We start from the raw sequence: 24301 nt of genomic DNA on the forward strand, positions 1-24301 counted from the left end.
ATGAATCCCAAGATCTTCTTTCAGGGTAGTCAGCTAACTGAAAGCAATCTAAATTACTCACTGCATCATGAAAATATTTTACACACTTATACAGTTTCACTGGGCCCACAATCTTAAACACCTTTACTATAATAGCTTGCGATTCAAATGGCCCTTTGAAAAACAGATGGAGTTGCCACAGATCAGACTTATTTCAGAACAATTTCACACTGGTCTGGGTTTTGTTTTTCCACACCAGAGTGAGCTGGAAGACCTCACTTCTATCAACTGGAAGGTGTTTAAGAAAGCACACAGAAATGTCTGGCTGTTAATAACTTTGGCTGATTCTTGATTCATGACTCAGCCTGTATTATAGAGTTCAGTCTGCATATATACTGATTCTATTGCTCTGCCTATTGTTGTTCTATTACTTATATTATCATAATGTTCTATTTTCTCTATAATTCACAGTGAATCTGTATTGCACAAACCCATCAACTACTCATGCTCACTGCACAGTTCGGCTCCACATAGATGAGAGCCAGTGATGTGTGCTGTAAATGGGGTGGATAGCAATTATTAGACAACAGACACATAGCCCTTTAAAAATAACTCAGACTATTTTGACAATAATCTTGCACATTTCATCACCTTTGAGATTTGCCTTTTATTGTTTCTATTGCATCTTAATTGGTCCAAAGTATCGGCTAAATATCTACAATGTTAAATACATTGTAAATGTGTGTCTTAGAGTCATTGCTGAGAGCATTGTAAGTGGCTGATATACAGCTCTGTATGGAGAAGCGTGCACTGGTTAGAGCTGTAGGCATGAAGTGAAGATGGTTGAGTTGGAGAGAAGCCAAGCAGTCAGTGGACAGGATGATGAACGAGGAAACAAGGTCACAGACCTGGAATGTGTTGAGAGATACATGCACCGAGCACAACTATTAATATAACTTCACCCGTGGCTTTAACTTCTGAAAAACACACATAGCTAATGCCATTTGCATGTGGTTTCCTCCTCCATTCAGGTTTATATAATGTCAACTTAGAGGGAAGGGGGAAGGAAGAGATGGCAGTGAAATTCAGATACTTTTTTTTTTTTTAAATAAACCTTAACAATTACAAAAGGCATTCAAATTAATTGTAGCTATTAAAAAAATAAAATGAAAAGTTGAGCTAAATGCAAACATTTCATCCTAATTTACTCCTCTTTAAATGAGCTGTAACATTGAAATCAAACAGTATGCCAGCCCCAGTTATCCAGTTACCTCTCCGGTAGGAGAGCTCAGAATAGCTGAGCTCTCCATTGTGTACATCTCACTGCTTTCCACCTTGAAGTTTTATTCATTTCTCTCTGCCGAATGACCTTCTTTTGTAGCTCCGTTAAAAGACCAAGAATAATTTGCACGGGTCAGCCTTGACTAGAGCTCAATGAATAGACAGATTTTCTAGACTTGAATAGAGAGGAATAATTTGACATTTTTGGAAATATGCTAATCTGTCTCTACAAAGAGTCAGATTGAAAACACTTTCATATTTGTGTGACGGGTATGAAGCGGCACAAAGGACACGATAAGCTTAACCTCAAAATTATTCTGGAAAAAAGGTGAAGCAGGCCGCCAGGTTTTGTTAACTCTAGAATAAGTGTCTAAAGGTCATTAAAAACCTCAGCATACCTCTTTATTGAACTCATCTGAAGCGGAAAAAATTAATTTTGTAATTATTGTCAACAGGACCAACTATTTTACCCAACTTTCAGCAAGAACATGGCCTTGCAATTCCCTGAATGCTGAACAGTTCACTGCAACACAGTTATTTTCCCAAATAGTCCTCCTTTTCCACCCTTTAGGCTCATTAGCCTACAATCAATAACTCCATAACACTCACAAGGATCTTTAGTTTTTTAACAGTCACTCATTCTTGTTTTGCTAATGAATTTGTTGGCGACATCTAGCATAATGTTCCTTTAAACTGGGCATCTATGATAAAAGTCTAGCTTGAAGAAAAAAAAAAAAAAGTTGTGTAGCTTTACTAGTGTTTATGCTACTTTTGTTATGCTGACTTTGACTTTCAAGATATATATCATTAAATATTGCTACACACCATGCTCTGCTATTTGCTTCCAGTCCCACATGTTAAAGAAGCACAAGAAGATGTCAAATGTGATTTAATTTGGCTTCGGAAGCCAGAAACATAGATAGAGCCACTGGCATTAAGGCACTTCAAGACAGCTGTCAATGGCAGTTTATTTCATTGTATTTTTCTTTAGTCTGGCATTAACAGATTGCAGACTCAGAGGTTTTTTCCTGAGGCTGAATTTGTTTTTCATCTAACTCAAGCATTTTCGAAGCACTTGTCGGGGGATAAATCTGCCAGAGCCCACAGAAATGGAAAATCATCTGCAGTATGGTGCAGAGGAACGGACTGGAAACTTCTAAATTTAAGCAATGACTCTTAGACATCATCTTTAGGCGCACACGTGCTCAGATGTAACATGAAATCACAGGAAGAATGCTGATGTTTAATTTACTGACTGCCCCAATATTATGTTTGCAATTTCCTAGTTTAATGCAAAAACAGTCTTTTAAAGCTTCAAATTACTTAAGCATAAAAAAATAATATATTTTTTAACCTTATCTGAATTTTCTTCATACTTGTGTGTAAATTATTGATTCACCCATCAAACACTTGACAGCTGCAATATAATAAGGGCGCAATAGATTATGCCACAGCTGTTAAAGTGTGTGCCTAAGCTGAAAGTGCAACTGCATCAAAAACAAACAATATAAATATAGTGCTATCAAGAGTTTGCAAACATTATAGTAAAGAGCTCTAGTGAAATTCAACAAAGGAGCACTCAAGTATCACAAGAGATGTGCGGCTGTGGGAAATGTCTAGAAAAAACAAAGCGATGCTATGGAGTCTGCATACGTAAAAAGTTTAGGTTCAGACTGAAAAACAGTGGTTCTTTATGTATTTTTTCTAAACAATCTTTTAGAAAAATGAGAAACTACAAACAAACTGTGATGTGTACATTTCTATTGTAACCATGAAATTTATACAAGAGATTTTAAAATTTAAGAGTTTTTTTTTCCTGGTTAATTAAAAGGTTACTAAATGCAACAATGAATTGTACCCTTGTTCACACAGTGTACTTTGCAGATGCTGGTGTTTCCAGTGAACATTGGGAAAAAGGATCAGTCAACAAGGAGCTTGTGTTCACTGTATGACAAGCTGTTGCAAGTATGGAAAGAACTGCTGCAAAATGCTAGGAGGTCATTTCAGAAAGTTAAGTTCACTCCCTCCTGTGGCTTTTAATGCTTTATCCCCTTCCTCCTCATGTATTCAATTCCTATGAGCTCTTTTTTCTGTTAACTTTGATTTAAATAAATAAGGGCATGAGAATCTAATTTAGACACCTCGTTCAAATAATTGAAAATCTCCTAGACGGGACTGACATGGGGAAATTAGCTAGTACCAGCACTTCATCTGTGTCTGAGGCTATGATTGCTCAAACACAAACTTGGATCTGATTACAATCGATTTATTTTGTACTCAACACATATTATCAGGCCCATACAAATTGCACAGCTACTGAAGGGGATGGTGAAGCTACGGCCGAACACAAGCATGCATAAACAAAAAGGCCTTTCCCTGTCTTCTTTGCAATAATGCTGTCAGACACAATAAAAATCAGAGATATTTGCAAAGTCCGGGTGCTTTGCATGTCTTACTTCAGCTGCATTCCAGTCGTTGGTTTAGCCATCCTGGCACAGTTTTTTTTTTTTTCTCCATTTTTGTGCATAACAAAATTCACAATAATCATAATACAGCTCTGGTTGAAGAATCTCATGATATTCTTTCCCAGAGGTCCCCAATAATTATTGGATTAATGAGTTTGTTAACTAAACTGAGTTGGTATCAGTTTGCATTAGGTTTAAATAAGAAGAGAGATTCCCAAAAGCTTTTTTGATTCAAAACCTACGATAGTCCGTTTGCTCGTAAAGTCCACTGCTTTGGGGATAATGTGAATGTGCAGACAAATTCTTTTTCAGAAGAAAGAAACAAACTCGGTCCGTCTAAAAAGCAGGTCTCAGTCTGTTTCAAGCGGAAACAAATACAGGAAGCAGACTACGGAACAAAGTTGGAGAAATGGCTCAGGAGGAAGACGTGGAAGAATTTGGTCAAACTCCTTATAAAAATGTGATCAACCAAGAGCGCTAGGATCTAATGCAGCTCCATATATTGCTGCTGGTTCAGAGCGACACATGCTTTTTAAAACATCTGACTTGTTTGGGAAGTGCAGCATGAACACAATCTTGGCCTGGAGCAATGTTGAAAGCCCTGCGCCCTCCAGTCAGTGAGGTTTTTTTTTTTTTTTTGGTCTGTCAAAAACAGACCAAAAAAATATTCTAGCATTTCATACATTTAAATATTGACTATGGAAAAGAATTTATCAGCAAAATTGAATGAAATGTTATTTCAGCTGAAATCACAAAACAAGCTAACGAGACTTTTACATAAATAACCCCAACAATCCAATAACTAGAAACAAAAGCAATATACCAGACAGAGACTGGCAAAAAGTTTAAAAAAAAACCTTGGATTTACATATTTATAATACACATCACTGATCAAGATGTCGTATGAGCTGACGCTTTGGCCTCCTACCGTAGTGCAGCTTTAATCCAGTGCGAACTGCATTTTTTCCTTCAATCACTGCCTTACTCATTGCATAACAAGCAACTCAAATGTCTTTCATGCAGAAACTAATGCTGCATGAAATTTGATTGTGGACTGCATGTTTTCTCAGTGTTCACTTTACTTCACACTTTAACACAACATACTGTTAGCAGCTTTTCTTTTTATAAGCTTATGAAAATAAACATATATTCACTGTATACCAGTGTATACTATGTTTTTTTTGACAAAATCTGTTACTTCACTTCCTATTTACAAAACCAAACATCAGTAATGAGTCATTTTTGTTCAACTAAACTGCAGTTTTTAAAAGAAAGAAAAACTTCTTATGGGTGTATTATTCTTAGCTATTTCTGGACCACCTATGACAAAAACATGCAGAGAGAAGAGTGGTGATACAATAAGACAAACATCGAGGCTCTAATTAAAACTTATCAGTGAGGCGAAAAAAGAACAGCTGTCTTAGATTTCTTCTTCAATGTGTGCATCACATGCAGACAAGCTTATAAACACGCAGCCGACTTATTTCTCAACAATCTCTCCGACTCACTCTCTCCCAACACAGAAAAAAAAAAAAAATCTTGCTGCATGAAAATCCTGCATCGATAAAATGAACCATTCCTCTGTTTGGCAGTTTCTCCCAGAATGCCAAAAGCAAACAGATGGCAAACATTGTGTGCCCATTTAAGATGGTACCTAAGAGGATGCTGTAGTGTGAAATCTGTGCTGTGGCTGAGTCTTCATATTGACTTCAAAGGGGTCAAAGTGTATTGCAATACATGCGATCTGCTCAACTATCACGGTCTATGTATGATTCATATTTCAAGAGGGAGTTGAGGCAGTGGAAAGCAGGCTCCCTGATGATGAGAGCCCTCAGAATGCAGGAAATTGTCCCAGCAGGCACCCACACTCACTACGCCCCAAATCTCACACCCACAGCTTTTGTCACCCGAGCCAAAGCGATGCATGTTCTCCACTTGTGTGACTAAAGAGTGATTGTTTCACTAATCTACTATCTTCTGGAGCAAACATGAAACCATTCCAATAACTGAGCTCCATTAGGCCTACATCAACTTTTACTCTGCAGTCAGAGCCAGTACAATTAAGGCGGCATAGTGATGATTAAACACTACAAATGTGTTTCTCACGTTTCTCTTGTTACTTATCAAGTCACTTTAAGGTGCACAAAACCAAGAAAACCATAGGGGACAGCATTTAAGCAATGTTGCTAATAATGACACAGGACAACTTCACACAACACGATGGTGGGATTTAAATACCACCCCCTTATACAACACTGCCGGTGGCCATCTACTCAGGCTGTGACTCAATGTTAACTTTACAACTACAAGTGAATCTCCAGTGATGAGAGGAATGTTAAGGCGAGCAACTTGAAGATTTACACCAGAGGAGGAGGTGAGTCAGCGCTGACTTGCATGCCTGCTGTGGTAAACGACACTGACTGCAACACCAACAAAGGTGGCTTGCAGCTGGAGATACTTTGCTTTGAAAACATATAAATTACCACACAGTTAAGGCAAAATTTTGCACTTTTGTCAACGCAAAGCTGAAAAAGGGCAGTCCAGCTGAAATGTAATACTCAAACCCATCTACCTCAGCAGTACTTTGAAAATTTGCTAAACCTCAGCGGATAAAATTCTCAATCAGCAGAGTTTGGCTGGGGCCAAAGGCGCTAATACTAGACTGAACTGCAGAAGACTGATGCCTCACCTGCACTGCTTGCCCAATCTGAGAGTCATTCTGTCGTTTCCTGAGAGAGACTACTTTACATAATCACAAGCAGTTTTGTGTGCTTCATTAATTCAGTCCTGAGTGAAAGCATTTAATCATTCCTTGGAAGAGGTGCGGGCTCACAGTCTAGCATGATGATTTTAACCAGTGGTATCAGTCAGGCGCAGAGTCCCGTTTCAGAACGACAGGCACTTTCATAAAGCTTCCACAATCCCTCCATGTTGGAGGAGACACTTACTTTTAATGGTTTTCGTGGCCTTGCGGGGAGAGGTCACTCACTACCTAACCTACATGCTTGCTCATAGATGCAGACAGACTTGATTCAAGGCTGCCATTCAAGGATACAGAGAAGACTGTATGCAAATGAGTCTAATTTGAATTTCACACGGCTATTCTGTAGTGTGGATCATCAGAGGAAGTTTTGTTTGGTGGATAAGGCGGCTTTAACTACATTCTTCTGGGGCACAGTTATAAAACCACTAACCTTCTTTGCTGTCAAAATGGCAAAATTAAAAGTTTCCTTTCACTTCAACTAAAAAAAAAAAAAAAAAAAAAAAAAAAGAGAGAGAGAGAGAAAAGCTTCAGGATGAAAAGAAAAATGGACGGCCATGTTAAAGGGTTTGCCAGCTTTAACTCCAAGAGGCATGTTTGAGAGATTCACAGTGACATGAGAACAGATCACCCCAGCACACTGTACTTCCTCTTGGGCATAGTGGCTGCACCAGCATTAACCATAGCCATTTCCCTTCCCTTCTTTCACTCTCTCCTTCCTTCCCCTTTCATTCCTATCTCTTCAAAACAAAACCACAAACACTATGTCATGCCCTCAGTGCATGAATCTCTGCTTCACACTGCATCAAGGCGTGCATTACCTTCGGTTTACATCAGATGCAAGCCCGGCTCCCAAACACACATCCCATTATGTACTTTGTACTACACTGCAAAGAGCAGAGAACATAAACAGCCGCTAGCCCCCCCAAGCTGAAAATGATTTTTCTCATTCAATATCATTAGCCTCAATAATGACAGTGTGCCAACACAATGAGGCTGCCGCTAGCAAATCAGATGCAAAGGATTGTGATGTGACTTAAGACAACACCACAGAGGAAGAGTAATGTTCTTCTAATCAAGCCTTGGATCTCCATTTGTTTCAACTACACTCGATTTTAGTTTAAAAAGACTCGTGCCCGTTCGTTCTCTCTGTCTTCATGTTGCGGGACTGAAATGCAGAAATGTTTCATTTTACTATGACATGCAAATGAAATGAATGAAAATGAAATGAAAAGAAAAATACTTTGTTTATCCCAGAGGGAAACTGTAATGTTGTAGTAGGTTTGTTATCACCACTAAAGCACGCTACAACAATCATGTAACAGGATTATACAAATATAGACCATAATACGGTCTCCAAATTATTTGTGCAGAAAAAAAGCCAACATAAACTGGATAATTGAATTCAGCATATTAACACAATTTATCCATTACTTTCTTTTATGAAATCTTTGTTGCAGATTTTAAACTAATGGAAAAGAAACCATAGTATGTCATATGTAATGTCACTCTAATGTCAAGAAAAACTTGATTATAATTTCTTTTACTAAAGATAACAAAAAACACCTCTGGCAGTATTTGGCCTGCTTATAATGAGGTTATGGGCATGAAAAACCACAATAACATTAGGCTTTATTTCTACATTATGTCTAATTGTTGGATAAAGAAAAGATGATGAGAAAATAGAAATATTTGTATAATTCTCTTTGATTTAGTCTTTTATGAGTTTTTTTTTTTATCCTTAAACCATCAAACAGCGGGCTTCATCACAGGCAGGAGAATATCCACTGAGTAGGTTATAATTGTGAAATAAAATGCCAGAACTGATTGAAATGTCATTCAAAGCAGAGATGCTGTATACTGGCCAGCTTGTAGCAGATCATAATGTACTGTACCTCACTGTGCTGATTCTGCACAGATTTTTTGTTCTGTACCATTTCTCAATCTGCCGCTCATTCCTAAAGCCTCAGCGCTTTAAATGTGCATTTAAAGATATTGCATTTTATCTTTAGTTTACAGCTCCTTTCTCAAGCCTTGTGTAAGAGCTGAGTTAATCTGAATAATTCAGCACACAAATGGAAAACATTTGCATTTTGATATAAATGCATTTATGTAATAAACATGTGCCTAAAAGCCCAAAATAGGAGGTGAGAGATAAAACTCTGTCTTTATGTCCCTTGAGGTAAACAGGCTCAGTATCTTCTCATGAAAAAATAAAAAGCCTTCTAAGCACATCAGACTTGAAGCAATAGAATTAATACAACTATAACATTGTTGTTACATCATCCTCTGCATTCAAGCTCCTATGTTAGCAAAGTGCTCTTAGTTTTTATTTACACATCCGGGATGTTACACTGATATATAAACCAAATACTAAGTGGCCACATGAATATTTTGATTTAGAGGTTGTTCATACAAATGATTACATCTTTTCAACATAAACTGGCTCAATATTTACCCAGTATAAAGTGAATGAATGACAACTGTGAGGCAGTCTTACACTAAAAAGTGTAATCTGCAAACCTACCAATCAAATCCCTAAAATCCTGAACAAAGGTGGCTTATTGAGCTTTGTTTTAGGAGGGCTTGTTTATTACTGAATTAAATTGAGATCACTTAAACGCAAACATTTGCAAAAATTTTAAATAAAATAAAAATCAAAGGTCACTTCTGTTTTTATAAACACAAATTTAGGGAAGTTAAAATATCCAGTTTCTTTCATAAACAGGAATATTTTTTACTGGCTGTCACAAACAGCTGGAATTTGGCTGTTTTGACAGAGAGAAGTAATCATCATCTCATTGATTGTAAATTTTGAGAGAGGCCAGCTTAAAGCACCTTAACAGGCTGGGGCCAGATATCACAGGTAAAAGTTAACATTTTGGACATACCATACCTGTATTTCATGCCAGTTTTCACACTTTGCTCGCTGGAGGAAGGCACACTCTGAACAGATAGCTGGCCAAGACTACGGGCCACCATTGCCACTGCTCTGAACTTGCTGCGGGTGCCCGTGTTAGGGCTGTTGGCATTCTGTCGGTTTAGTCGGTCCTCTGTGTTGCGGCTGACACCTCCACGATGGTCCGTGCAAACTAATGACACCTGCATTCTGGCTTTTACCAGACTATCCTAAGAAGGAGTTCGATAATTCAATTCCCCTTCAGATAAATCAGACAGGAAAAAGTCCCCGAGGTGAAGAGTTCGAGGATCTTCTCAAAATGCCTGAGACAGTACAGTCCAAAGGATGCTGTTAGTCCAAACTGAGCTGCGCACAACAAAATCACAGCCCAGTCTCTAAAGTGACTGACAAGCTCACAATGACAAGTTAAAAAAAGACAGACGTGTAACAGGGTGGGAGGGCTGATGGAAATGTGTGCAAAGAGTGATGGTCAGGTGAAAGTCCTGTCAACAAAGTCCAAACCCAGGAGCTACATTATCACACGTCCTCTTCTTTAGCTGGTAGGGGAAAAAAAATCTAACAACTGCAGGCTTTAAAAGCATGAAAAGCAGGTCCAATTCAATGGAATGGACAAAACAAAAATGAAAATAAAAAACAAGTTGTATGAACTTCCCTTTAAGTTTTTCCTTGATTCATTCGAGAGTGCCGCAGATAACGCCGCCTGTAGTCACGCTTTAAAAGTGGCAACGAATATATCCACACCAAGAGATAGAGAGAATGAAACACAGCACACAGTTCCAGTAGGTTTTCATCTCCCCCTATAAGTCCGCCTTGACACTTGCGCTGGCTGATGCATATTCCACTGACTACTACTGCATGCTTGTAAAAGGGCAACCTCAGATTCACTTCTCAGCTTTGACTGTAGCCTGGATTAAACTTACATCTGTATGCCTTGTGCTCAGCATAAAGAGGCACGGAGTGCACAGGCGAGAGATGGGAGGAGAGAGGGGGAGAGAGTGAGAGGGAGGGAGGGAATGTGGTGGGAGGGATATGAAGAGAAGCTATGAGGAGAAATATTCAAAGAGTCACAGCAGTGTGAGCGCAAAGCAAGCATTGAAATCTGGTGTTTACAGCAGAAAGTGCATTTTTGAGCCCGTCTTTGTCCGTCTGTTGCCCTGCAGTGGGGTTTGGTTTATTCTGTCTGGAGAAAATGGGGAGGCTGGGTGCTCAGGAGTCTGCAGCCTTTGGCCTCAAAAAAAAAAAGAAAAAAAAAAAGGGGGATCTCACGTGGGTTTGTTCAACTGCCCATGAAATATTGATTATGTAACTTTCTGTGTTATAATATTAAGATGGATGTCACAGGCATGAGGCCATATTCTGTTTTATCACGAACAGAATAATCAAAGAGAGAAAATAATGCGATGCAAAATAAATTATAATCTACAGTATCATCTGGCAATATTTTTATTTTTCAGAAATTAATATGATTATAAATAATAACTTATCTTAGTGAACAGGGTATAAAGCACTAACAGTAAACAGAAAAGAGAAAAATACCATAACAGCTAGAGGTTGAAAGTAAACACCACAGAAGCTGGATTCAACGCAACACTGGCTGCAGATTGATGAGACAATAGATGAGGCGCACACAGTAATATAATACTGAAGCTTATCTGAGTGGACCAGCTGTGTGCTTAGGAGATAATTAAAAGAGATGCCATCAGGAGCAGACGTTATAGTATAGTGAAGCAGTCAAGGAAGTGACCTGCATCAAACGAAAAGGAGCTGTTGCTTTCTGACAGGCCTATTCTTGGAGCAACGACCTTTTGGTTTCCTGCTCTTGAACAGAACCCTGAAGGGAAAGGTGCTTTTAATTGAACTGAAATCTAATTTCTATCTGACACTGTGTTCAAAGAATGGATAAGCCAAGCTCTCTGACTGCTTTGTTCCAGCTCCTTTTCTGACACAAATATAAAGTAAAGAGTTGTAAAAGTGCAGGCTGATGTTGTGCAGGACAATTGGAATTGATGAGGGCTCATTTTGACACCTCTGCTCACTTCTTGCAGAGCTGATAAGCATGAAGTGACATCTTTTTAGCACAAGGTATGGTCCAAGCACTCACCACTACTGCTGTGGAAACATGATGCCGCAATTCACAGGGCTCTGCTCCAGCCCCCCCTCCAGAAATCGTGACATGGGGAAGTACTAAGAAGAGGCCATGGACAGGGATTCAGCCCATGCAGATACAGTGACAGCCTTGTGATCTGTGCTATGCATATACACATTACAAACCTGACAAAAATCCCACAGCTACATATGAGGACATGCTATCAAAATCCAGCTTAAGTGTGCAGCTAATGACATTCGAAGAAAAGATCAACAACTAAATCAAGAATTCAGTGGAAGCTTTAATCCTACAGAAGTTTTTTTTTCCCCACAAATGCATGTTTGCAGTAGCAATTATTTCTGGTCATTATTACAAAAAAAGCATTATTGACCTTTGATTTATTTATAGTGGAAACTGCAAATTTATTGACTGCAGTGTGCACTGCAAGACAACATAATCAATATAAACATAATTTCACCAGCAAGTGATCCATCAAAGAAACAAATTTAAAAAAGCACCACTTTTTCCCCATTTTAGGCATGTTGTACAGCTAACCAACACCCACTTTAATCATGAAAAATATCCACCCATTTATAAACATTTCAATCAATTAACAAAAAACAACAGGAGCTATTAACTGCCACAAAAACATGCTTTAAACCGGTGAGCAAATAAACAAGCTCAATCCTTGCTCTCCTTTAAATCCTGCCTGTCACACTTGCTATGATTTAATAACTCACAACGGGCACATCTGCCAACTCTGCTTGACAGCATGCTTTTCCTTCATACACTACATCTAGAAAACAAAAGCTAAACCAAAGAAGGAGATAAACAGAAGCGTCGATCATTAAACATGACTGACACCTCATCACAAGCACGATTCTCAGAAAGAAATTACTTTGAGAAAAATCCCAGCCTTTGATCATTAGTCAATATGTAATACTGAAAAATGTACAAATCAGAAGTAGATTCACCCCTTGTGTTTTAATGGCCTTTTTGATTGATTAATTGAGTTTTTACTTTAATGATACATTGAATAAGACTCCAATGGATGCATTGACTGATCGGGACTAATACACAGTTTTATCAACCTCTGCAGTCTTTTAAATAAACACTTTCATTTTGATTTCCTTTCCCGACATTGTTATTGAGCAAATAATGGCTTGATCTATGAGCTACTCCATGATCATGCATCAAAGTGTGCTGGAGAACATTTGGAATTAACTTCCATTCATTGTTTGTCACAAGATAAATCTGTCATGAACTGAAAATAATAACCACTGCAAGTGTCACTGTCTAAATGGGATATTTTTAGAGTTATTTTTAATACTAACGCAGTAGAAAGCAACTAAACAATACCTAAAAACGAATTCATATTAGTTTCCATTGTTAGATTCAGTAACTGGTTGTGAGATTGCAGAACTGGGAAAAAAAAAAGAAAAAAAAAAACCTCCTCCCACTCCACATATTATCACAATGTCCTCCCATGTGTCGAGGCCTTCGCCTACTTGCTTTGATTAAATGCCTGATTTGTTGTTATCCCAAGATCTGAGCTTCGAAAATCCTTTAGACACTCAATCACAGTGAGTGAATGTAGGGAACTGATAGAGCCCTTTACCTCGTTCAATCTGTGGGGGAGGTAGAGGAGAAAGAAGCTGAAGATTCACAGCAGAACTTGTGTGTTTCCATGATCACGACTGTGGCAGAGTAAAAGAAACCAAACAAACAGCTCTGTTTTCAGGAAAATTGCAGATGAAAAAACAAATGACTAGAGGAAGGCAATCAACGCCAACATGCAACTAAGCAGATAATATTAAATGGTTATTAAAAAAAAAAAAAAAAAAAAAAAAAAAGAGAGCAAGACATTTGTATTCAACTTATTGATATTTCTACATCCTTTATTTTAGGTACTTGAACAGAAAGTTACAGAACACACACTCATACAAGCTATTGTTCTGCTCATCCTTACATCCCAAGTCAGAGAGGGAATAAAGCCACTGATGATACCATGCTATAACGAGGCCTCAAGAGTCTTTCATGCTTGTACTGGACTTTCAGCTCAGACCAACGGCATCCGCTACACTATTGCCCACATACAGTGACAGAGGAACACAGTGAGGAGGAGAAGACAACAACTTTAATCAAAGATCCACAGAAACTACTGTGGAAGTACTGTTGTGTGGTGTCATAAGCTGTAATCTTACCTCACAGTCACAGTAATAAAATCTGCTGCTTTAAATTCAACATAATTAGGCACATTACAAAATAAAAAAAACGTCCTCATTACATTGAGAAAAGGAAATTTACATTTTTCACCACAGTGTGTGTCACACTATGTCCTTTGCGTATCCAGCTACAGGGGCAGACGGGGGACTCCATCGATCTGGGTTTGTCACATCAACTGGCATCTAAGGGTGCTGCAGGATACTAAGCCTATTCTGTCAAACTTATGACTTCTGTATTTCTGTCCACTGACTACAGCAAGAATAAGGAATCCCTTGCCAGCACAAAATATGGACCACTGCCACTTAACAAGAAAAATGTATACCTATTAATATTAATTCAGACAGTTCACATTCTTCATGCCATTTTTGTTTAAACTTCCTGTTTGTGAATATGTGACTGATCGAGCTCAGAGCTTTTGAGCCAGGACAATTTGTTACAGGCAACAACTGTTTGTACACTGCATACCCAGACCACAGATGCATCATGTCTAACTGTCAGCCAGTTGTCCATTAACTTATCTAAATACCACTTACTGACAGATTTAATGATAAAGATTTAAACAACTGGGTGAAAACATGTCTGAGATGTGATGGAGAGACAGGAGTGTGTATGAGTGGGTGAAGGAGCTTAAGAGAGTTAATGGAAAGAGATGTGAGGTCAGACAGATTGCCAGTGACGATCAACAGATGAGGTAATGCCTTTCTAGCAGCTTAATACATCCGGAGGGTGTGTCTTAATATTTCTAAGTGCTGACTCTTAAACCACTGGAATGAGTAATTAGAGTATTACTGTTTACAGGTTATGTTAGCTTTTGTACACTTCTGTACATGGACCGGCAGTAAATACTGATCTGAAGCCTCTCAACTGGAACAAAAAAGCAACTGGAAGATTTAAATGACAATAATTAAAACAAAGATATTTAGAAAATGAGGTGCAGCTCTTCAGACATTCTGGGAACTCCTGAGGACATAAAAGAGCGAAGAGAGACACAGGTCACATCTGTGAGCACAGAGTCCTGCAATTCTTAACTCTCCAGTGAACATGGCAGATTCCCTGCAGACAGCCGGGCTCAGGAGGAGTTGTCAGTTCAGCTGTCCCCGCTAACACATCCAACAGAGCAAGAGAGCTGAGACAATCAAAAAAGAGAGAACAGGAAACCCCTGTATTTATGTAACAAATCATTTTTTTTGCTTGAGATTAAGGCGCTCTGTTTTCAAACAAACATGGTTCGCCAATATTGGAAATGGTGCTATTCCAGTACATTTACACTGTTCCTTTTACATTTACATAAGCTCACAGCAGTATCCACAATTGTGTTTCTAATACCGTATTTGTGGTGCAGTAAAAACATTGTGTAAGTAGATATGCTGACCACTGCAGTACAGTTGCAATTCACATTCATGCAGCCATTTCAGCATCACAACTCCAATAACAAGGTAGGGTTAAACCACACGGAGCTGATTTGCACAGACACAGGGAGCAAATTCACTTATCTGAAGAAAAGAAAGAGAGAGTGGAAGAAACAGAATAATACATCCTGTTCAAAGGCAGATCCTCCCGCCTGTCTGCCTACATTTATCATAGCTGAGGAATCGTTCACATAGAGAAACTTTGCAAGACGCAATTGCTTTCTAATGCGTGTATATCAGACAAAAGATGAGGGAATTTCTTGCAGCACTTTGGTCTCAAAGTTTTTGTAAATGAAATTTGCTTTAAAATAATAACACTATAGAGCCAGGATAAGTAAAGGTTGACTAAACAAATCTGTTACTGAGTACTAAAAGCAAACCAAGACTGTGTACATTGACCCACTACCATACAGCATATGTCATTTGAACAAAGCTTTTGATGGTCATGTGAACATAGACCAAATGGAGAGGGTTAAACTGAGCTTAGGGAGCAGATGGTTCCATTTTATTCTTAGCTGCTGATTCTGTGAACCTGAATGGCCTCTACCTGTAGAGCACAGAAACAAGGCAGCTATAACATGGTCAGAGGGCTGTTACTAAATCCCTGATCTTGGAGAGAAAAACCCTTTTCTGCCAGAGATTTCAATCTGTGCAAACACAAGAAACCAATAAAGGGTACTTTGATAATCTCAGACAATACTGATCACAATGTACACAGATGTTATTCCTTAACAGCAAACAAGAGGAACTACAACAATCTGATAGTTTGCTCGTGCAATAGATGTTAGAGCACTGAAATCAGTAATAACAGTGTGTTCTCACTGATAAATCCAAAATACAATAACAAAAAGCACCAGGAATGCCAAAATAAAAGAAAATATATCTTAATGGTTTACCAAAAGCAAATTTAGGCTGACTGCAATTCTAAATAAACTGCCAACAGTATCTTTTGATGGCTTTCTCAAAAGTCAGTCATGTGCTAAAGAAAAAAAAAATCCCTCAGCATTACATATGTGTCACCACCCACCATCCCCCAAACAAACTATAGACTTGATGAAAAGCATCAGTAAAGAATCTCTTTACGTGAATATAATTGCTTATCAATGAATGAGAGTCAGCCCCACAGCTACTGAATCACACGCTTGCTGAAGACTGAAACTATTTTTTAGGTTGTCTAAGTAACTAGCATTAAAACCCTAAAGCTGTAAACAAATACAGTTTATTTTCTAAGAAGTGTGCATACAGACTTAAAGATATAGCTATGGCACAAAGGAATGAAAGTAGAAAGGGAAAAATGAAAGGTAGCACAGTTGTAAAGCAAGGTCAGTTAGTTAAAACACATTCAATAGGTTCCAACTATAGAAATCTTTATGCTCGTAAAGTTCCACTTCTTGTGCCTACGCTGCAGTTTGACAAGAACATTTTGACAAGCTGTCAGACTAACTAGCAGAAGTTAGCTATGAGAGAACTTTAATATGTCACCACACAAGATAAAATTGATATCACTCCCAATACTTAAACACCATCCCACACATGAGAACAGTATGAGATTATCAAAAAAAATTATATATATATATATATATATATATATATATATATATATATATATATATATATATATATATATATATATATATATATATACACACACATATATATATATATATATATATATATATATATATATATATATATATATATATATATATATATATATACACACACATATATATATACACACACACATATATATATATATATATATATATATATATATATATATACACACACACACATATATATATACACACACACATATATATATATACACACACACATATATATATATATACACACACATATATACATATATATATATATATATATATAAAAAATAAATGTATCCAGCTGTATCCAGCTGCAGCTGTGGATACGAGGAGTTAGCTAAATTTAGCCTATGAGTGGGGGATTGCCTGAAGAAAAACGTCATCGTAGCCCAGACTGATACACATGCCATAGTGCTACAGAGACTAGAAAAAAAGAAAAAAGAATAATAACAGCCTAGAGCGGCCCAAAGCACACTTGTCGTTCAATCTTTACAAAAGGTTTGTGTGAAGATAAGAGGAAATGAAGTGGCTGAGAAACAGGCTGGTGCAATAGATGAAAGGAAGAAGTAAAGACACAATTGCAAAGACGAAGCAAAACGCTTCTGAAAAGGCAAAGAAATGTCAATTCCTCTGCACTACCACATTATCAGTTGTCATTTCAAAAGGATTGGGTGACTGCTTGTCCAGGTTTTAACAACATACCATGCTTAAAAGAAAGACAGAAATTTCCACAGTGTAGGAGTACAAGGGATCAGGCTTTGGCTGCATTTAGTGACTGCACTAAGTCATGAAGTACAGTGGGAGGTGTGTTAGGTACGAGTCTCAGTTTCAGTTAAGATGCTGAAGTGGAGCATCTGCACCACCCAGTGGAAACTAAGTGTTAGCTCATCACTACAAGCAAAGCTTACCGGAAAGTATCACTTGACCACAGTGAAGAACTGACAACTGTAATTTACATATGGGTAAAATGTTTGTTTGTTTTCTTTTATTTGTAGTTGCTGTTATCATTCCTCATGAGCTAATCTGAATTATAATTGTTTTGTTTTGTTTCTTTGGTTGTGATTTTGAACTAATTTTAATTTTGTTCAAGAACCACGTAAAAATATTCAACACAAAAAATTTAAAACACAGCTAGGTCTGCCCCCCCAACAACACTGAATGTATTAATGTTGCAGATTAATTAGCTGTAATTTGGCTGAGCAGTTTATGACATAACAGTGGCAGCTGTTTGTTACATCAGGTGTGGGCAACTTCAGCTGTCCTGCAAATGTTGGGAATTTCTCTGCAGTAACACATCTGACATACATCAGACTTCATTAGCAGAACTTGACATCAAACTCTGCACAAGTCTGCTAATTATCCATTGATTCGAGTCGGATGTGTCACAGCATCGAAACCCCCAACACGTACAGGACAGCGACTCTCAAGGACCAGAGTTGCCAACCGCTGTATTAGACAATAAACATGACATATTGAAAAGTTCCTTCAGTTTGCTTAACAGATGGTTGAATTGTAATTATAGATATGAGGTGTTTTTTCAGACAATTCTCTATTATTTCTTTAAAAGAATCACATCTGAAATAATTAACTTGTTGGTTAGTCAACTAATCAGTAGAAAAGTAGCATGAAACTAATCAAATCCATCATTACCTGTATCATTAACTCATGAGCAAAATCGTTTTAAATTCTAACCACAGCCTCTCTCATGTGAAGATCCGTGATAAATCATTATGAGTTAGAAACTGGCATCAGCATGCCAAGTTATAACAAAATGTTAAAAAATTAAAAAAAAATTGCATTGCTCATTTTTATCCATTGATATTTCAAATAATAACAAATTTAATAATTAATTACTAAATAAATAAATAAATAAATAAGTAAAAAATAGTACACTAGGCTCACAGTGCTGCAGAAAGAAGGATAAATTAATCCAGAACACAAAGACTGAAAAAATCACTTTGATGTTCCATTAAATATTGTACTGAGTAAACTGCTGAATGGCAGAAACACGAAGAAGTGGTCCGAAGTATTGGAGTATCTGAAGACATTGTAACATGAAACAGAAGAGACAAGAGGACTGAGAAAGAAAAACTGTTAATCAGCAAACTATAAATAAACAGGAGGGTGTTTTGCAACAATTTTAACAATAAAACAGTATAATGTTTTTGTTTATCCTAGCATTAGTGTATTTTGCCCCCTAGTGGAGGATGATCAATCCTGCATTAATATAACTAAAAACGGAGCACAGTCAGGACCTGATCAGAAATAAATGTAACCTAAATAAAACTCAAACGTAGGTTAAAGAATATTAATTTTTAATAGGTCAAGCAAAGCTGTACATCAGAGCTTTTCATAATGACCCGAAAACCATTACTATATATAAAGAAACATAAAACATAACTTTCTATCAGTAAACACCCAAATGGGGATCATTAGCACATCCATTACTGTGAAGTCACTCCAGAAATCTATACTCACTCAGTGTTCCTCCATATAGTACAGGAGACATGAGGCTTCCTGTCTCGCCTCAGTAAACTCAAGCTGGCTCCTTTAACCGCTGCCTGGCTCTTTTATTCAGAGGACATGAAGGGAAAGTTTACTGCTGTTTAAATGAGTCTGCTGAGTGGTAGTATTTCGTTTCAAGGGCAACATAATGGAAATAAAGGAAGTCCTCAATAATATGAACTTTCTCAAATTTATAACATTAATAAAATACCATTAAGCAGGATCAGAGATGTCAGATAAAGTTTGGCCAGCAGGCAAGTACACATATCCCAGAGATATTTTAACGATAGTTTATCATATTTGATGTACTGTCAGCATCATCAATTTAGAACTATAAATATTAGTCCCTTTTTTCTGCTGGTGGAAAAAACATCCCCTTAGAGCAGAAAGTATTTCACCATGCAAATAAGATCCCTGTTGATGTTTGCTCATAAATATTTTCCTATTTCTTTAATAACTGGAAAAGGCATTCTCCAATTACTGGAAAATAATAGTTTCAGTAAAAAGGAACTAGTAGCACTGCTGGCCCATCCTCCTGACCACACACCTGAAATAATGATGAGTTTGACTCAGAGGTTACATGTACTTGCTGACCTAGTTACAGCCCTAATTACAGAATTGAAGGCGATCCCAGTACAACAAGAACCTGACAGAATTTCCGCTGCCAGAAGACCTAATACTTATAAATAATAATACAGCAACATGAGAAAAAAAACCAACAACCATGCTAAAATGTGTTGTCAGATAAGAACTTATAACTAGATTTTTTTTGTACAGTAGGACACTGTGATACACCCAATGATTGCTGGGATGGGCGCCAGCTTCCCGTGACCCTGAATTAGACTAAGCAGTAAGGAAAATGGATGGATGGATGGACACTGAGATAAGTACATTATCTCAGTAATATTAACTCTCCTTCATGTGTGTTCGCAAAGCCACACCAGATGCCGTCACGGGCCGGTGACTGAGCTTTACACAGCAGGAAAGTAACTACAAGTAGTGACATACAACACGGTCTGCTGAAGACAGATATAACTGGTAAAACAAGCCAGACATACCTGCGTTCTAGTCACTGGTCCGAGTAAAAAAACAACAGCAGCCGTGCCTTTGTGTGATGAAAGTTATCCATGTCTGGGACAATAACAACATCGGATCAGCTGGGCCTATCAGCCAACATAACAGATGCTGCGCCTGCTGCTCTGTCACTTCAACAGTCTATTATTTGTCTGGTTACCCATGATAGACAAAGCCTGTAAACCTTTAGCAACAGCTTCGGTTTAGATCACACACACTACATAGTGCATGTATAAGTACTAGTGCTGTGTGGAAAAACTTAATAAACACAAACATTAAAACTTAAGTCTTAATATTCTATTTTGGTGTTAAAACAGCACACTGACCGATTCATTTTTAACATTTTTTCATACACTATTAAAAATATTTTACCAACACACATTACTGTAACAACCCATCACTAAAACATATACAAAGTTAACTTTTTAGATCCTTGCCCTTTACAAAATGTCCAAGATTTAGTTTGCTTTAAAGACAAAGAAGTTGTAAAAATAACTGCACAAAAGAAGATTATGGTTCAGATTTTCACTGGCCAAGAAATATTCATTTATCTTTTATCAGTTCTAATAGTGATACCGATTCAGAAAACAGTCTCGCAAAATAATAATTATAACATGAAAAAAGTCTAAATAATGCCACATATCTAACCTAACAATATAATGTATTGTATTAAAAATTTCAAAATATTTCAGACTCACTTTAAATTTCTGTTTTATGATTATGAGGCAACATTTTGGCCCTTCAAAAGGGAAGAAACATAATCTGATTAAGAGGACAAGAATAAGAGAATGAAAAGTCGGTGAATTTAAGGGGCCAGATAACTCCTTACGGAGCAGTCTGTCCTTCCCCTGTAGTTTGGCAAATATGCCACCGACCTAGATGATTAAAATAAAACCCGGCCCCGGTACCTTTGCACAAGTGCAGTCTGACCAGAGAAAAGAACAAAGCTCAGGTGATATTAGCAGAGAAGACGCAAAGAAATACTTTTCTGCAACTATATTAAAGTGGGTTTACCTGAACAAAATCAACAAGTTCGAGACAAACTTATGAACACATCCAGACAAGCGCACACACCTGTTCAGCAAATATTTGAGCCTCTGAGATCTCCAACCACAAAACTGATTTAGTCTGCTGCTTCTCAGCCCCCACCCCTGTCCAAGTCCGTGGAGCAACTCGGTCCTGGTCCAGCTCTGCCTCTCTCTTACCTGTACTTCATGCCTGTCTGAAAAGACACACACTCCTCCAAGGCCAAGCCATTCATCTTCAGGAAGTCTTCCATGTTCTTAATCTGAGCAGCGATTCTCTGCTCTCGCAGTCTCTGCAGCTCAGCCTGGTCGGTGGGCCTGGACGGAGGCTGATTAAGCCCCTGGTCCGAATGGTAGCGGTTGATCCCGCTCCGGATACTCTCGCTGTATGACATAGACAGCATCTTGCCGCTGCCGCTGCTGCTGCTCTTCCGAACACCACTGCTTGGCGCTGGCGGTTTGGGAATCTGCAGATTTTCAGGAGGACAATAACTGGACCTGCGCCTGCCGGGAGGCCCCCGGGGCCCTCCAGCATACCCACCCGCAAACATGCCCCTCCCTCCCTCCTTCTTCTTGTGATGCTGGGTTGACCCGTGCAGTAAAAGTAAAGTAGTGAAGCGAGGAACCGACAGGGTACAGCCACCTCCTTAAATAGCACCTGCTCCCACACAAAAAAAACAAAAAAGCTCTCCTGCTTGGGGCAGCACACGGCCATGCATCCTGTAATCAGAGTCGCACAACATAGCCCAGCACTACCCTCCCCTTACAGGTACACAACAGCAGGGTTACAGTGACAGGGAGCATCCAGGTGACTTGTTGGTCATCAAGGAGCAGGACAAAAAAAGGGCACATGCGCTCTAAAAAGGGGAAGCATTCAAACATGCACGGAGCATCAGGAGGCGACATATTCCTTGCATCACCTCTCAAACCAGTTAACATGATTTAGAAGGCAAATCGGTGAAAATAGTAAATGGCGCAGTAAATGTGCAATTTGACTGTGTAAACTGAAAAATTAGATATCAGTAAAGTAAGGTGCAGCAAAGTGATCCAACAACGTTAAAATATGCACTTGCCACAAATCAATGCAAAACTTGGGTGTATTTCAGCCAGTTATTTACCTTTAAGAACAGTATTTCTCTAGATGTTTGATTTAAAAGTATGTCACTTTCACAAAGTCCCCAATTTCTCCATGAATTTCATCTTTATAGAAAGAAAAGACGCAGAAATGAATCAACAGAGGGCAGCACAGTCACTGCACTACAGTACAAGAATGCAATTCAATGCCAAATGCACCAGTACACACTGACCACAAACTAAAGGCAGTACATCACATTAAAGACAGCAACTGTACATTTTACACACTGTTGATACACAACACCCAAACCGACCAAGCAACTCTATTTTCAACAGTAGATCGTAAATGCATACATGCTCTATATAGCGTCTAATGAAATAAAGAGAAACAGTTCATAATGACATAAAAAAAGTTCTGAAATTATACTAAAATTACAAAGATTCTACATCCTTCTCACTGGTTAACTATTTATCAAGGATTACAAATTGAACGATTATGTATTACTGATTAATAATAACTAATAACTAATTAATAATAAAAATAATTAAAACCGCGATTATCCAAGACAATTGCAACAGTTACTAAATAATACTATTAGGTCACAGCGCATGGTATTATCTGAGCCCTGAACATCAAATTACACTTTACTTGTGATCTGAAATGTAGTTTAAGCTCCAGACTATATTGATCTTTTAAATGTCTATCGACAACAAACACTTGAACAGCACTTATTTTTGTATCTAAGCAAATCATCTCAGAGAGAAACAACAAGACAGAAATTAAACCACCAAAAAGTTCAAATTCTAGTGATAGAAAACCAGCAATAAATCTCTTATTAAAACTTAAAAGATAATTCAAACTAAAATCATCATCATTAATGTTTGGTTCAAGATTTTACCATTGATTAAACCTGCTGGTTACTGGTGACTATTATTATTACTGAAGTTATTACAATTATGTAAAAAAATTCTGTCTTCATGAAAAACTTAAAACAAATCTCATCCTGGTAAACACAGAAGGCACAAATGCAGAAGACTTCAGGCTAGGCTGCATGCAGACAACACAGTCTCCTTACAAATACACTAAGATACACTAAGAAAACACACTCAACTCGTCATCAGCGCAAATGTTTCTTCAAACTCACCCGATTTCTTGGAGGCCGGCTCATGAGCGAGGCTGTGGGGTGTCAGTTTGCGCTTATAAACACAGACTGCGGACAGTCATGAAGCAGGTCCACCCAAACTGGGAGTGTCTTACTAGGAAATGTCTAAACCAATTAGTGAATGAGAGAGTGCATCCCTCCCCTCACCACTCGGACAATACTCTTATCACCAGAACCAACACCTCTCCTCCTCCCCTTCCTGTGAGATCTCATGGAAGAAATCCATTTATGTCGTTTAGTGGCCGGTCTTGTTTTTGCTAACCGCAGCAAATAATATCAGCTCTGAATTATTCACTAAAGCTTTTGCGCTAAAAGCCTCTGATTGTTGTTCCACAGGAAAGAGATGGACAATGACTAGTGGATGAAAGTTGTGTGCACATGAAGCACCAGCCACACACACTGCATCATACAGTGAGTATATATATATATATATATATATATATATATATATATATATATATATATATATATATATATATCAAAAGTACACCAGTAAGCAGGGGTCCAGCATCTCTCCACACGTCGATTGTCTTATGTTGAGGTCAGTGTTAATGTCAGACTGCTTCATCACCATGAGGCTCACAGACACAATTACTTCAGTGTTGCTGCACCGTATTAGCCATATTGGTTCCAAAGCAGCATTCATTTTACAGCTATGAGCTATTTATGTAAACGACTGCAGTGCAATAAGGATCAAAGTAATTGTTACTGGTAAGTCTGCAAGCA

The 24301-nt window shown here is 38.0% G+C and overlaps 1 protein-coding gene across 4 annotated transcripts in view; it reads right to left on the minus strand.

Annotated features, from left to right (window-relative positions):
* Window positions 1–24301, minus strand: part of kcnab2a (potassium voltage-gated channel subfamily A regulatory beta subunit 2a) — a gene marked incomplete at its 5' end in the record, with an annotated part of 90802 nt that overhangs the window by 17702 nt on the left and 48799 nt on the right. The window contains one exon of one of the 4 annotated variants that reach the window (XM_079242998.1): window positions 21519–21889. The exons of 2 other annotated variants lie outside the window; for them this stretch is intronic. In XM_079242998.1, coding sequence (XP_079099124.1) covers window positions 21519–21889 — 371 coding nt within the window. Of the gene's footprint in view, window positions 1–9382; window positions 10319–21518; window positions 21890–24301 lie in introns of those variants that run through there. One more of the 4 variants, XM_079242999.1, reaches the window with a different exon arrangement.

The sequence above is a fragment of the Telmatherina bonti genome, assembly GCF_933228915.1.
Source record: "Telmatherina bonti genome assembly, chromosome: 6".
Taxonomy (NCBI): Eukaryota; Metazoa; Chordata; class Actinopteri; order Atheriniformes; family Telmatherinidae; genus Telmatherina; species Telmatherina bonti.